This window comes from Amia ocellicauda, chromosome 11 (assembly GCF_036373705.1).
Source record: "Amia ocellicauda isolate fAmiCal2 chromosome 11, fAmiCal2.hap1, whole genome shotgun sequence".
Lineage (NCBI taxonomy): Eukaryota > Metazoa > Chordata > Actinopteri > Amiiformes > Amiidae > Amia > Amia ocellicauda.
Genome location: NC_089860.1, coordinates 31,781,626 through 31,798,134, shown reverse-complemented (window position 1 = coordinate 31,798,134; position 16,509 = coordinate 31,781,626). Strand labels below are relative to the sequence as shown.

General features: G+C 40.2%; 1 protein-coding gene across 1 annotated transcript in view; it reads right to left on the bottom strand.

Moving 5' to 3' along the window:
- The window catches only part of luzp1 (leucine zipper protein 1), a 61,428-nt gene continuing 44,919 nt past the window's right edge, over positions 1–16,509 (bottom strand). Inside the window, exons 4-5 of the mRNA XM_066717454.1 lie at positions 9,289–9,552; positions 1–8,321 (exon numbers count right to left, since the gene is read on the bottom strand). Coding sequence (XP_066573551.1) covers positions 9,331–9,552 — 222 coding nt within the window. The 3' untranslated portion in view covers positions 1–8,321; positions 9,289–9,330. The remainder of the gene's footprint in view (positions 8,322–9,288; positions 9,553–16,509) is intronic.

Below are 16,509 nucleotides of genomic sequence, written 5' to 3'. Positions count from 1 at the left end.
GATGGTACAAACAATTTTCTCTTTATTGAATTGAATACATTGCTGTACATTTGGCAGCGTTTGTGAAATCTACATGCAGAGCTCGAAGGTAAACATGCACAAATTATTACTCTATAACAGAGATGCATCACAGGCGGTCAAGAGTACATTCTCACAATACAGCCGAGCCAAGGGTTACTGAGAGAAGCCTGTGTCTTTCTGATGCCATTCCTAATGGACAGCTTTACACCTGAACATCCTTTCTTCCTTAAGGTATGTCCATGTATAAACATTTCTGAGGGGGGCTTCCATTTGAGTTGTACTCTCCAGTTAAGTTTGACAGGCTAAAGTTCACCTTTTTTCAGCACTACATAAACCCTGACTTTCCACACACACACACACACACACACAGGAAACTGGAAGACTGATTTCTAATAAAACAAGATGACACACAGCAAAATATTTAAGGTGCATTCTACCTCAGAGGTGCTCTGCTTTCAATAAAATGTAGACTTTTCTTTCCCATCATTACTATAATACACAAGCCTTTCCTTTATCTCAAGGTCCAGGTATGCTTGTCGTTTTGGTTCTCAAAGGGATAAGGGCTGCAGGTCTTATTTTATTTTCTTAACAAATACTTGCGACTCCCCAGGAGTGCACATCAGACCAAAATATATTTGTTTAAAAAAAAAAAAACATATCTTCTGAGAACACATTTAAACAAGGCCCACATATAAAATTAAAATCTATTTCATATAGCCTCCAAACAAGATGTTTTATATATTTGTATATTTAAATAATAACAATAAAAATAAGAATATTTACCCTTTCTTTCAGAGGTTCATAAGACTTTATATGTATCTTAGTAAACATTCGATTTCTTTAATATAAATTGTAAACTAGTAATAAGTTGGAATGATTTTAGCATGATTTGTAAAGGCAGCCACACTTGGAAGTGGACTTGGCCCAAAGAAAACAAAAAGAAACCCAGCTGAAATTCAATAGATCTGAGATGACAATGACTGTAATATTTTGGCAGGGGGGAGGGGACTGAAAATACATAAATTAAGTATTTAAGGCTTAACAATGGATAGAGTACTCTGTACATCTTGGTAAAAATGGGATAATATTCTGTTCCAAAAGACTCCAGTTGTTTAAGTGCTGGTTACTAGTGTGTCCACAATCCACAATCTCTCACCTAAAGTCGGTAGACTGTTTGTGAGGAAGAAAGCAAATTAAAACTCTGCAACATATGAGTGGCATGAAAAGTCCAACAACAACTCTTAACCTCAAAATGTACTGAAGAACCTGAAAATATATGTATTCACTGCTCATTATATGCACTGACACATTGGGGTCATTTACAGGGGATCACATTTCACAACATTAAAAGGGAATATAAAGGGAACCGAGTAAATCAGACATGATTTGAGGCTGAGACAGACCTCTAAGTGGACCTTTAAACAAAAAAACCCTCTTCTGCTTTTGATTCGAATGACTTAATTGGCCCAAGTTAGTCATTTATTAACTTGGTTTTAACTCAGTGGTTTCAAGTCACCTATTCATCGTGCAGGATTGTGGCCCTCTGGGGCCAGGGCTGTGCAACCCTGACCTACCCTTTACAGTGCTGACATTGTCTCTCAAGAGAAGATTTTAAGTCCTTTTCAAATGCCCCCTCCTAGGCAGCAGCAGCAGCAGTTATTTAAGTGGAAGATCTCCCTGTGCTTTAGGTTGCTCAGTTCTCCTCAGAAGAATGCAGGCATTGCAAAGATAATCCAACTCTGAGGCCCCTGGATACAAAGGTTATTGCAACACAGATGAAGGTCAGAAAGCACACAGCTCAGTGGAACCGGTTACCCAGTACAATGAGCGTTGTGGAGCTGCCCAGGCATGTCCTGCATTCAAAAAGCACAGGTGTCTCAGGCTGGAGAAGCTCAGCTGACGTGGTCTGCTGCATTTGTCATGGCAAGAAGACTGTTCTGTAAATTGCAGACAACCAATCAGTCCCAGAGGAGGGTGGCCACCAGAGTGCACCACCAAGTGCCCCTCATCCCCCTCCCTTTTGCTGATCGATAGGCAGGCTCCTCTGGGCTCGTACACTCTCTTGTACTGATCGATCGAGAGTTGAAAAATTCAAATCAGTGCTGGTACACAAGCTCCCCTCGTTTCGTTCCCCGCCCCCCAACTCTGCCAGGAAGAGCATTTCCAAGTGTTTCATGCAGTGCAAACTGTTGTTGGGTTGAGTAGGGGGAACACTGTCATCAGGATCTTTACTTGCGATGGAAAAATGTTGCTCGAGTTCATACAGTACTGATAGGAAACCCTGCTATTCCAAAGTTGGAACAAAATAAATTGAGCAGCATTTGCATCTGTGGTCATCAATAAACAGCTAGTGTTATTTTTTGTTTTGCTTTTTGTGTTTAAAGAAAGGGTGTCATGAGTCTTTCACACTCGAAGAAAGGAGTGTTATTGTATCCCAACATTGTGCACCATTAAAGTTCTTTTCATTTCGATTTTAGGACAGGGTCCAGTGTTTAGCCCCACAGAACTTGCTGGCCAGAGATTTTGAATGCTTGCACCTGTTAACTTTTATAGACAGCCAAACAAAACATGTAGGGGAAAAAAAAACCTGAAGGATCTCATGCAATAGGATCATGACCAATATCAGTTTTAGTTTGCTTTAAATGAGTGACATGATCTTTAAGTTCATTGCTCTTAAATTCCATTTAATAAAACCACAAGACTGTGCTGAATCAGGCTAGGGTTACATTTTTACCAGTCTTACACACGCTAAGTGTTCGTCCCCAGTATATCTGACTTTTCCCTTTTCTGAGGAGTACCACGGCAGTGCGCCAGTGGACTCCCTGATGTCCAAGACACACATGACGACATAGCAAGTGTGGCCAGAGCGCTCTCCTGTCCCAGTATTTATATCCCACATTTCTGGGGAAATCCATGATTAGCTCCAGCTGTGACCTCTCGCCTTTCACCACCCAGGGGTTGTATATCAACAGCTCTGGCCGGCTCTGTGCGCTTTAGCAGCCGATAAAACAGGCCTAAAGTGACAGGCGGGAATGAAACAGACTCAGAGACCAAAAAAGAAAGAATATGGGAGACAAATACTGTACTACTGTCCTTATAAATATATAGACACTAGATATCAAGAGAGAGATCATCACAGGGTCTTTCATACTTCCAATTGTGAATTTGCAAACCAGTTATTGGTCAATCCTGGGAGATCAGAATCTGTTTAGCAATAACCTTTCACCTGCTATTGATACCTGGTAGATTCAGAGAAGCGAAGCCAAAACTTGCATCGATGCTGCTTTTGTCCCAGTGGAGGGGACCTACATTTTCTAGCTATGGAAAAGCAATGCTTAATACTTTAAAATATCTGCTTTAGAAACATGTTCTAATACACCACTAGACTAGGACTTTCTAGAGATTAGGAGTGCGCTCTTTGATCTGTAATCTTCTGTAATTCCCCTCTGTGCGTCTTAACGCTGTATAATTAAAGTTCTGTTCAATCAGGAGTTTCCACTGAGAATTCTATAACAGGGAGTTTTTTTCTCATCCTTTCTTACATTTGATTTCCCCCTCCCTGTGGAATTGTTTAACAAGTCAACCCGATGGGGATTTCAGGGAAATATACAAAACAAACATAAGAAATTTAGTTTTACCAATTGAGAGCGAGTTCCCAGAGCTGGACACATGGGAATACCATCAAAAAGTATGAAGAAATATGCTGTTCTCTCAAGATGGTTCTTAAGTATGCAAGATGTTTTATTTCTGCATCATCATCCTGCATAATGAGAACTTGACATCACTTTCTTTTGCTGGCTGATGACACCAAGAAAAACAAAATGAAAACTAATTCGAAAAAAACAAAACAACGAAAGCAGGTATGACAGGTTCTGCATTTAGTTTTCTCTCAGACACCCAGAGGGGAATGTGATGGACAATCATTCCTAAAGGACTGGGCAGGGGTGGACAATTTCTATTAACGTTACATGGATATAAATCAACTCTGCAGGTCTTGTGTGGCCCTTGGACTGCAATAGTCAAACTCCACAAAACGTCACAGTGAGGGGTGAGGTCAGGGGCTGTATTAGAAGTCTTTGCCACAAAGATGTAAATCAAACTATTTTTTATGTCCTCGGATAGGACTGGCAAGCAGTAATGGACAACAGTAAAGTTTTGTGAGTTTTACTGGCGTTTGACTAAAGCAGTGGCAGCCAACCCTCGTCCTGGGAGGCTACAATCCTGCAGATGTTTATAGGTATAATTTCTAAAATGAGAAACATTCAGTTGTTTTCACTGTTTAAACAGTTGATTGAGTGATTTCTGTATCTGTCAGAATGAATATGTGAACTTGAGACGCAAAAACATGAGCAGTTGATCTCAACTAGACTGTACTGGATTTAGATTAGCTTTTCCTTAGAATACCTGGCACAAATACAGCCGATTCATAGTACACATTGTAATAAATCACTCATAAAACCTGCAGAGTACTAGAGCTACAAATCAATCCATTTGCCTTTTCTGCTTGATAATTTGCCCTCATATTTGTGGATGAGGCCATGGGATGGATTAAATCAAAACATTGACCCACCCGCTAATAGCAAACTACAAACTTGTACATCATAGCGGTTACATTTATGAGTAGAAGAAAGTAACATCTTACTAAAAATGAACTACTGAGTACAATTTTGTAGTTTTCGATTAGCAGGTGTATCAAAGGTTTAATTTAATTGCAGCCCTTGTATGACCGACAAGTAAATGTTTTCTGAGCAGAGGTCTGTTTTACACTGTTGAATTTTGTGTGATGTACGTTTAGGACACATTAGCTCATAGAGACACTGTCCTAAGGCTCTAGATCAGAGTTCTCCAACCCTGGTCCAGTAAGGCCAGAGTCTAGCAGCTCACTCCTACATCTCATTGTGGTTAGTTATTGTTCTTGTGGTAGATTCTGTAATTTAGAGAAAAAAACTCCCCAATACCCTTCAGCTCCAAAAGGTTTTTCCACCAAAAAGCTAAATGATTGTATTGTTTTGCAAATCCAAAAGCATGCCCTTGTAAGCTTTATCAAGATGCACATCCAGGGAGGTGGGAAAGGGAATTATCTCGCCCCATTAAACATTTGTGCCAAACCCAACTATGGCAGAGTCCCTCTGCTACAGCTATTATGAAGAGAACCCAGTGTGACATTTCCTGAACCAGAGATCTTTAGGATCCAGTAGATTACAGAAAGTGTAAAGTCTGCACTTGCATGGCACTACATTCGATTGTTATGGCACTGACTGATTCCTATGAGAAGCTCCACTGCAGAAGATGCATTCATCCACACAGGGCTCATTACAATGAAAAAAATCAAACTGAAAAACAAAAAGCTGTCCAGGAGATTCGCACTGCGACCCTGTGCTGCACCCTCTTGTCTGGAGTTTGTTCAAGAAAGTGTTGAGAATCCTTAAGACTTTTAGAAGCTGCAGAACCCCAACTACTGCGGCTCTTGCCGTTAGACACCCCCACTTTGAACAAGGGGTTAAGTCTGGATGTTCTTCCGCACTGGGTTTATCCCATGGATTTTATTTCATGAGGATGTTGTCCAGAACTATCAGGGAAGCATTTTCTAACATCCATCCCAGCCTTGCAGAGAAGTCAGATATCCACAGTGCTGGTGTAACGCCAAGGAGAAAACCTGCCCTTTTTTAATGTTTACAGTATCAGGTACTTATTTTCTTCGGAAAATAAAGATTGCCATCCAGTGCAGAGCTGTATTTGATCTGCTTATCCCTGAACAAATCCCACAGTCCAGCCACATTTATAGGACAGAAAGCAGAAGTCACTGAACAACAGGGAGCGAATTACACTAAGAACAAAAAATAAGCCTGTTCTTTTGCTGCAGTCAATGATGGACAAAGAAATCCTCGTTTTAATCAGCATTACACAAAACAAGTCATTCAATAACTTCCCTGAAGACCATTTGTTTCTTTCCACTGGGAGGCAAATGGGAGATATACTTTCTTGGCCTAAAGAAAACCTATATTTTATTTAACTTTCATGGCTGACTACAAGTCCTTGTACTAATTAATGGAGTGAGATGACATGGACTGGAAAAGAGAAAACAGACAAATTCTTGCATAAAAAAAATAACTGGGCCAAGTTGAGACAAACAGTGCCTCAATTGTGGACTACATCTTCACTGATTTCTATGACAGGGTGATAGTCTGACATGTTGGAATCAACTGTAATCCTTACATTTACTTCTAAGGCTTAATCAGTGTGTAACAAACCCAACAATATGTATGTATAGTTTATTGAACAATATTTATTAAACTGAATGAATAACGTGGTTTCAAATGAAGGGTGTGAATATATGTTTGACTACAACTATAGGTCAGTCCCAATTATGCAAAACTGTCCCTCCACGGAGAAAATCTATAGTAAAATAGCAGTTTGTGAATGGTGCTTACAAGGTGATGGTGTTTTTCGTAATGAAGTAAACATTCCAATTGCCTGGTTTATTTGTGCACATCAATTTAGAATTGGAAGGGAATGTCATTATTTAAAAAATGAAGAGCCCTCTTATAATAAGGAATGTTTTGTACTAAAGCAACAAAGAAATAACCAATTTGTAGAGAATTTTCACAGCAGAAATGTTTCTAAATCAGAAGACCTACTGAGTTGTTCTACACTGCTCAAGTTGTTCCCTCAAGATGTGAATATGTTTCATATCAACATCAACCTTTTACAGACCTCAGAATAAATTAAAAAAGGGTATTGGAATAAATTAATGAAAATGAGAATGCAGTTAACATATTGAAAAGATGACGGCACAATTTTGTTAACATTTAATGTTAAAGGTAAGTATGAAAATGGAGTCATACATAATTAGAAAACTGAGAACTAAACTGTAAATTCCACTGAACCTGACAGTCTCAGGCAAACACGATCGCCAACACAAATCTTCCTTAAGGATTTAAAAATGGATGCATTATAAAATGTATATAAATATGTACAAAAATGCTTGAACATTAACATCTTTGAGACTTCCTTACAATGTGCAAAGCAATTCATTTGACAGACAAAATGATTCACTGCATGCCCTCAGTGGGGGGGGAGGGAGGGCGGGGGGGCATGGATCTCAATTATTCTGAAGATTTTTTGGAGTGTTGCTTGGTACAAAAGTGCATGTTATACAGCATGTAATGTGGACAGAGCTTTTCTTAAACTTGCAAGACTTTTTCAATTGATTTTTGAAAGAGCCAGAGCATTTATCAGCTGTTCACAGTATTCACCAAGGAAAAATGCCCACTGATCCAAACATGCCTAATGTCTTCTTGTAGGGGTGGGTGTGTGTGTGTGTGTGTGTGTGTGACTGGTTTTCTTGCAGTGCAGCACAACATTTCATTTTCCCTTTAAGAGAAGGTCGTGTGAATTTCTTGAAGGTACGGTGCATCACACTCATTTGGGAAAAAAATCTAATGCAGACTCGTTGAGGGACAGTCTGAATTGAGTTTTGATTGTCCAGTGAAATGGCAGGTTTATGACAGTGGTATGACAACTGATATCAGCAGATTATTACTCTGGATCAAGGAAATAGAGAAAAAACAAACTGCTGACACTAACATTGGTATTACGCAGGGAGTCACTGATGGGATGCCAGGGTTTAACCTGCCTTGAATTTTGTCACTGGACTTCAGGGAGTTGAGAGACTGAACAGGAACAATGTAACAAAGCAAGAGTGAGCGAAATGAGAAAAAAAAAAAAAAAAAAAAGCCTAGTCTAAATCTAAGCCTATTTTCATAGGTTTCTGATCACAACAGTTGTAAAACAAAATAATAATAATAATAATAATAACAACAACAACAACAACAACAACAACAATAACAGAAGTAATTAAAATAATAACAATATAAATCTTAAAAAGTAATTCGCTCCCTGCATTTGGTCATACCTGACTCCTGCATGGTTGGTTTGTCTTGAAATTCAAAGTGCGACGTGGATACAGTGTGATTCCACATTGTCTTTTCTCGAAAAAGTAGCCAAAAACCCAAAAACAAATATTTGCACTGAGGTGTACGGGCCTCCCTTGTCAAGTGAAAAATATAATACAATGTAAGACAGAAGAAGGAGGGAGAGGAAGAGCATAGAGTGCTTGGAAAGTTCGTGCTAGAAAAATATACAGGTCAGCTGACACTGACAGATGCCCCTCGGAGGCCCAGGGAACGCTGCAGTCTCTCGATTCAACTTGCTCTTGGGGTAGATGATTTAGAACACTTGAAACTGGGATCTACCTTCTGCTCCGGGGACCTTGTGATGGGAATGGAGATACCCTGCAACTGTATTGATAAAGAAGAAAAAAAAACAGAAATCATGCATTCAGTCTTCACTGTCACAATCAGTACAACTGAGTCCAGTGGCGATTTCTGCGACGGGTAACAGAACAGGACTGGATAATGTGACTAACTGATCTTAACTGTCAGGGCTTCTTTGGGTTCCAAATATTAAACATTAAATGTTTAAATATTGCCAAATTCATACATGTTTTATGAAGATCATTTTGAATATTTACCTTCAGGTTTTGTTAGGTTTGTTTTAGATTTACAGCAGAAATATTGATGTCTTTATAAATCACATAAGGAAGAGTGCTGCCACCAGATTCAGATGTTCATGTTGGCTTTATTAAGAGTAAATGTGATGAAATATCGAGCTGAACAGAAATGCTACTGGAAATTACTCTAAATGTCCAAAGTTTCAGGATGTGTATATATTGTGTGTGTGTGTATGTTTGTAGATAGATAGATAGATAGTTAGATGGATGCACAATGTTATTTCTAAAACCGGAATCTTTTTTTTTGTCAAGTCAATGCAGTACGCAAGCATACTCTCAGGGATAAATTAATTAACATGAGGTTAATTAAGTTCAAGGTTTTCTAATTAAGCTCCATGCAGCATAATGGGAGTTTCAGACTATTAACTGACAGTTGTCCCATCCCCACGATACTGAAGACTGAAATCATTAAGAATTTTAAAGCCAAACCAGCCAGAGAAAATATCTTCTGGTTGCTGTATTTAATATTGGCTTTGTTAGATGCATGGGGAGACTCAATGACCTGAAATAAGACAGTTAAAACAAATTAGACAATCCCAGCTATGACTTGGAGGACGTGCGTTTAGTCTCACCCCTCCTGCAGAGAACACAATTGCAGTGCTAATCTCAGTTATAGTAATTTGCCAATTCTTAACTGGGGCACAAAAAAGAAAAAAGAAAAAAAAAAACTCAACTGATCTCAAACACAGTCTCACCTCTGATGGTGTGTGGAGGGGGGGGGGGGGGGTCGGGCTGGTTCAGTTGTCTGCCTGGCGGTTGTTCCAGGTGCGCCCCCCTACTCCCCGGCCCTCGGGGCGCCTGGCCTGGCCCCTGGTGGAGCCCCCCACCAGACCCTGCAACAGGTCTGATATGGGCGATGGCTGATTGACCGATTCAGTCCTGGACCCCCGCTCATAGGACCTCAGCTCACCTGGATTCCTCCGTAAACTGAAGGGGGGGTCTGAGCTGTCCTCTAGTGCCTGAATAAAAACAAAACTGTTAGTACAGGCAACCGAAAGCACTCTCTCTGTGGCAACACGATTGGGCAGTGTTACATTTATATCAAGGACATTATTTCTATCACGGTCCCGGGTCTGTGAGCGTGTTGGTATTGACCTGACATCCGCTTCCCATCGGAAAAGACCGGAGCTGCTAGAAGGACAGAAAGGAGCTACACTGAACATTTTCACAGCAGTTCACCACAGGGCCACTACATTGAGTACACACAACAAAACGAGTATCGTAGCACTGACATGTATTCCGTTGGGTTTCTTTTCTTTTATCAATTATAAATATTTTTATGACTTGAAGGTCTGACGAAAGTTATTAAAACAGCCTTTTATTTTAATCTGTGTTCTTTTAGATTTTTCTTCCTCTGCTGGCTAATATGCTTATGAATAGAAATCAAAATGGTAACAATCAGTACCACCCTAACTCTTGAAAGAGAAAAAATACAGTTGTGACCTTGAAAAGCCTTTAATGGACTGACATAAAAGCAAATGCCTGTTAACACACAAGGAGGAAAAAAGAGGAAGAAACCAAGAAATACAGTTCACTGTGCACTTCATAGACTGACTGGAGGACCTTCAGAAATTAAGAGCTGCCTTCCCTCTTAAATCACCATTAATCGGTTTTGCCAAGGAAGAAATTGAAAAGGGTTGTTTTTAATATTTATGACCCCTGAAAAGAGAACAGGTCAGAATTTGGCCCCTGGGCTTTATTAGGGAGGACGTCTGAAGGAAGCAGAGGGACAGAGCTGAGAAAGAGACTCTTTAAAGAGGTCTCTTTAACCATTTGCTCTTGAGATGTCATTTTTAGATTAAGCAAACCATCTACCGCACCATTAAACATATTCCTCGAGTTTGCACATTGGATTGCAACAGCTATGTGGATAAGCAGATATATAATACACAGAGCTTGTATCGCGTGTCTGTTGGAATGTAAAGAATGCCCCATATCCATATCACCTAGTGTTGTGATATAACAAGGCATTAAGGTGTTTAAGACTAGTCATTTTTTTGATAATCATCATACAACATGTCTGGTTTCACATTGTGTCTTTGTTTTGCTATATAAAGATGATGGAGGAATCAGGAAACGTCTGTACACAGTAAAGCTTTGTTTGGGGAAACAGGCCCTGGGCAGAGGAATACTATCACAATTGTATTCCTTGCTCCCCTGCTGCTGTCCTAGTTATTAAAAATACCTAATTATGGTCCTCGTCTCTTTTTCTAGTGTTGCAGCATTACATGTTTGTACGAGTATGTCCAATACCAAAGGATTAAAATAAAAAAATAAAACTCAACAAAAAACAGTGTCCCACAAATTCACAATTAGAAGGGTGTGGAAACAGCACTGGTCTTTCATATGTAACCATCTCCTGCATTCTGTTATTTTCTGAATATTTCTGTGTTTTCAAACCTGCCATTTACATAGTGATCATCACGGTCGACCACAATGTCATTGGAAGAAACTGTCACGTGGAATAAGGCTTCATTTTACTCGATCTAATTTAAAAACTAAGTATAGTGGAAAATGGTAACTTCCTGCGCTGCACCCCCAAAATAAATTCCCAAAGACACTTCAAGTAACTTACACATATAGGAAGTTTCTTTTTCCCCCTCTACAATAATGCCTGCTCTGGGCATTTTGACAGTCTTAGCTAAGCATGCCTTGGACACTGGTCCAAACTGTAAAAATATCACAGCGCTTGGCACCTATTCCCTGCCAGATTCCCAGCATTAAGGATGCAGGCCAGCACAGAGGTAGTCACAGAAAGGTCAGAAAAGAACGACCTCGCGGGACCTCCGGCACGACGACAGTGCTTTGGGTATTCCTTCCCTCTCCAGAGTGCTTTGTTCCCACTTTACAATACATGGAGTCATTATTAAGGAAAGATGCTAAGGGTAATGGGGCCTCAAATGCTTCAATAACTAACTGTGCTTCATTAACACCCCTGTAGGTCATTTAAGAGACTGGATGCTGAGATTACTAAATAACAGACTTGGCTAGGGAAACAAATGCTACAAAGCCTACTTTTCCTCATTCCTCTGTGTTGTGGTCCGCTCCAGTGAGTGAAATACCAGTTTTCAGTGCTCAAACCTAATGCCAGACTATATTATCCTCCGCAAGCACTGCCACAAGTCTTTTTGTTTTTTTTTAGGTCAGTGCCATTCTCAATATGACATTTGCCATGAGGCCTACCTCTACCTCTACCTCTACCTCACCACACTCTCCAGGTACCAGGGCTTGCCTACTGCAGGTAGACTGGGGTAGCACCATTAAACTGGGGCCCAGTGTAAACAGGAAACAAATAGATCGCCTCTCTTAATGAGGGTCAAACTGTAGAGCTGGGACAGAAGATGAATGTTTAGCCGCCAGCCCTCTCATTTATTCAGGGACACCTCGTTTTCTCTCAGCCCTTTCAGGACATTTCCATCTTCCTGACTGATAGCAGAGCAATGCGTCTCCTTTGTGGTGCGTGTGTGTGGGAGTGAGTGGGACTTGTTAGGTTGGCTTGACTGGCTTATAATGGTCTGACTGGCTGATAATGGTTTTCAGTCCTTGTGTTCGATTTCCTTCGGTTTGTTTTTCCTCAGACATGCACACAGTTGGCCACTAACTAGTGTTACACAACAGTCAAAAATGTAACATCATTATCTATTATATTAATGTGTTTTTGAATTATTAAATGCCTTATCTAAAGACATCTGTATGAAAAAAAGATAAATCAGCCAGCTACATTTGATGCAATTTGCATATTTTCACCACCACCCCTAGGGTCTTTGGGTTTGGGTTTGGGTTATCTGTAATTTATTTCTGAAGTCTGGCTGCTGTAGACTTGCACAAAATGGTGTCCTAGTGAAACAGTGAACAGTGAATTTGTCAACTAAATACAGTGCTGGAGATCTGTGGTCACGTTCGTGTAGCGCAGAATTACATTTTCATTGTAATTCCATTGATTTCAATATGACAACTCCTAGTCACTGAAAACCACCTTAAATTCACATTCCATATTTTAATGAATCCAATGCTTTTTAATTATTGCACAACATTGCACCGATTATCATCCAAATCTGTACGAAACTGACCCAATATTTGTGTGGTTATATATAGGGTAGAAAAGATATCAGGACTCTGCAGTTTCTATTACAATTGTGTGCTTAAAGACACCAAAGTGATTTGAACTCGAAAAATTGTAAATAACCATCTAACTATTTTATTTCGTTATCAATTACTGTTATAATATCTAACTTCTGTTAATCAATGTATAAGGCAAACAATAAGTCCAAGCCATTTTACTTCATATATTATACACACTCACCTAGAGGTTGAACACTGCTTAAGTGTGCACACAAGGCATTAGTCAGCCAGCTCTGTAAGTGTTCAGCAGCTGTTTGTTTTGACTCGGAGTGACACGCTATGACCAGATCCAAGACTTTTCACTCAAGCTGCTTAATGATATTTAACTGTAGATATGGCAGGCACACTTGTCTAGTAGTAAGGCTGGAGGTATATATATGTACACACACATATACATACAGCGTGAGGTTTCTTGCAAATCTCTCTATACATTTAGACAAAACAACATGCTACTGAAAGGAAATTACCCAGTTGCCTGAAGATAAAGTATGTGATCAATACATCTTACCGCACTCACTTATGGCTCTGAAACCTGGACACTAAACCTAAAAATGATACAGAAACTGGAAATGCCAAGAAGCATTGAAAGATGTACATCACATCATTAAAAGTGAAAATGTTAAAAAGCACACACTGCAAGAACAGACCAAAGATGGACAAAGGATGCTATAGAACGGATCCCAATAGATGAAAAAGGACCTTGATGAAGACCACATGAAAGATGGAAATGTGAAATAAGAAGCTTTGCAGGAATTACATGGAAAAGGGAAGCTATAGATCAAAACAAGTGGAAACCTCTTGGGGAGACCTTCTTTCAGCGGTGGATTGATCCCTTTTTCCCTCTTTTGATTTCTTCCATAAAATCTGGTCCGAGTCCAAGGTAGACAATTTCTTACTTCAAGTACCTTTTGATCATCTTCACTTTTTTTCTTGGTTTTAACAAAAATCTTTAACATGATTTATCTTAGGATTTTGATGATTTTATTATTAGGAACACCATACTAATACTGTGTTTGACGCCCTTTCGCCTTCAGAACTGCCTTAATTCTACATGGCATTGATTCAACAAGGTGCTGAAAGCATTCTTTAGAAATGTTGGCCCATATTGATAGGATAGCATCTTGCAGTTGATGGAGATTTGTAGGATGCACATCCAGGGCACGAAGCTCCCGTTCCACCACATCCCAAAGATGCTCTATTGGGTTGAGATCTGGTGACTGTGGGGGCCAGTTTAGTACAGTGAACTCATTGTCATGTTCAAGAAACCAATTTGAAATGATTCGACCTTTGTGACATGGTGCATTATCCTGCTGGAAGTAGCCATCAGAGGATGGGTACATGGTGGTCATAAAGGGATGGACATGGTCAGAAACAATGCTCAGGTAGTCCATGGCATTTAAACGATGCCCAATTGGCACTAAGGGGCCTAAAGTGTGCCAAGAAAACATCCCCCACACCATTACACCACCACCAGCAGCCTGCACAGTGGTAACAAGGCATGATGGATCCATGTTCTCATTCTGTTTACGCCAAATTCTGACTCTACCATCTGAAGGTCTCAACAGAAATCGAGACTCATCAGACCAGGCAACATTTTTCCAGTCTTCAACTGTCCAATTTTGGTGAGCTTGTGCAAATTGTAGCCTTTTTCCTATTTGTAGTGGAGATGAGTGGTACCCGGTGGGGTCTTCTGCTGTTGTAGCCCATCCGCCTCAAGGTTGTACGTGTTGTGGCTTCACAAATGCTTTGCTGCATACCTCGGTTGTAACGAGTGGTTATTTCAGTCAAAGTTGCTCTTCTATCAGCTTGAATCAGTCGGCCCATTCTCCTCTGACCTCTAGCATCAACAAGGCATTTTCGCCCACAGGACTGCCACATACTGGATGTTTTTCCCTTTTCACACCATTCTTTGTAAACCCTAGAAATGGTTGTGCGTGAAAATCCCAGTAACTGAGCAGATTGTGAAATACTCAGACCGGCCCGTCTGGCACCAACAACCATGCCATGCTCAAAATTGCTTAAATCACCTTTCTTTCCCATTCAGACATTCAGTTTGGAGTTCAGGAGATTGTCTTGACCAGGACCACACCCCTAAATGCATTGAAGCAACTGCCATGTGATTGGTTGGTTAGATAATTGCATTAATGAGAAATTGAACAGGTGTTCCTAATAATCCTTTAGGTGAGTGTATATATATATATATATATATATTATATATATATATATATATATATATACATACATACATACATACTCGTGTTTGTGATGATTACATTTGACAAAATAGCATCTAAAAATCGGCAACTTTTCCTAGTCAAATTATTAATGACACGAAAACTGTAAGGATTTCACATCATATCATATTTACTTATTCATTTTGCATGCATGCTAATAATGTATTTTTTGTTTGTTTTTTTAAACTATTGCCATGTTGGTGATCACCCTCAGTGGTACATGTTTTGGGAGAATGCAGCCTGTAAATTGTGTGTTTTGGTCTGGGACTCGCTGATAGTAGATCTCGGTGAATTGGAGAAACCTAACAGACTAACAATTTGATTTGTCACATGCTACAAAAAAAAAAAAAAAAAAGTTTTATGAGGTATGCTGAGCTTCAAAAGAATTTTAATTTAATCATCAGCTGGATTTGAAGCTCAGCCATGAGGGATGAAAGCCTTTTTTTAAAGGGCAAATTAATTAACATATAACCTCCGCTGATCTGATGGGATTACACTGTGTGTTGAAGTTCATATTTCATTTCCCCTCAGTAAAGGAAAAGTCTAGCACGAAACATGGCTTCTAACAGAACGTCAAACCCTCATGTTGCATCCTGCATGGCGATGACGTCACTAGACATCTGGGATGAATCACAACCCGAAACAAAATCACTGTGTAGCAAGGAAGTACGAAGGAAACATCCTGATCCGCATGGAAACTATGTTTATCACCTGATAGTGAAATTACAAGGACAACAAGTGATCAGGGGACAGCGGAGAACAGTGCAGCAGCAAGCTTGTCTCAGGGAAAACATTTGGTACTTTTCATTCTTAAAATTTACAAACTCAAGTTATCTTCAGCCCAATTCAGATTCAGCCATTACAGGACTCGGATCACCACTGCAATTCTTTGCTTCTTTGCAAGCCCAGTATGCCTGCAGCGCAGCTATTACAGCTGAGAATCTGAAGCGGCTCAATTGCCAACAGCCTGAACCTGCAGGCACCCGAGGAGCCACAAGGAGTCGCTGCTGTGGGGTGAATTGTGGAGTCCCCGGCTGACATTTTCACACCTGACCCTGGCAATTCTTGGCCAATTGTGCTCCAACCCAAAGGGACTTCTGGCTAAAATGGCAGTTGCAGAGCTGGGATTTAAAAGGAGCTCAATCCAAGCGCCTGCACTCTGGGCAAAGGCCTGTCCTGGGTGGGTGTGCCACCTGGGCGTCTCCTACTACCGCCTCCTACCATTTTGATTTGCATGTGGTAGGACAGTAAAACTAAGGGTAGGAAAGCTTAAGATGATTTTCTAAAATTAACTTGCATGAACAATTCACTATAGATTACAGATATAGAGAGAATGCTACCACAGAACCTTTTGTTTCAGAGTGTTGTAATTAGAACATGGCTGAGTAGCGGCACCGTTTTTCACCAAAATGACTACAATTACCCCCCCCCCTGCCCAGCCTGCTGCACAAACAGAATGCCTGCCAGTTATTTGAACACTGCTTAAGTGTGCACACAAGGCATTAGTCAGCCAGCTCTGTAAGTGTTCAGCAGCTGTTTGTTTTGACTCGGAGTGACACG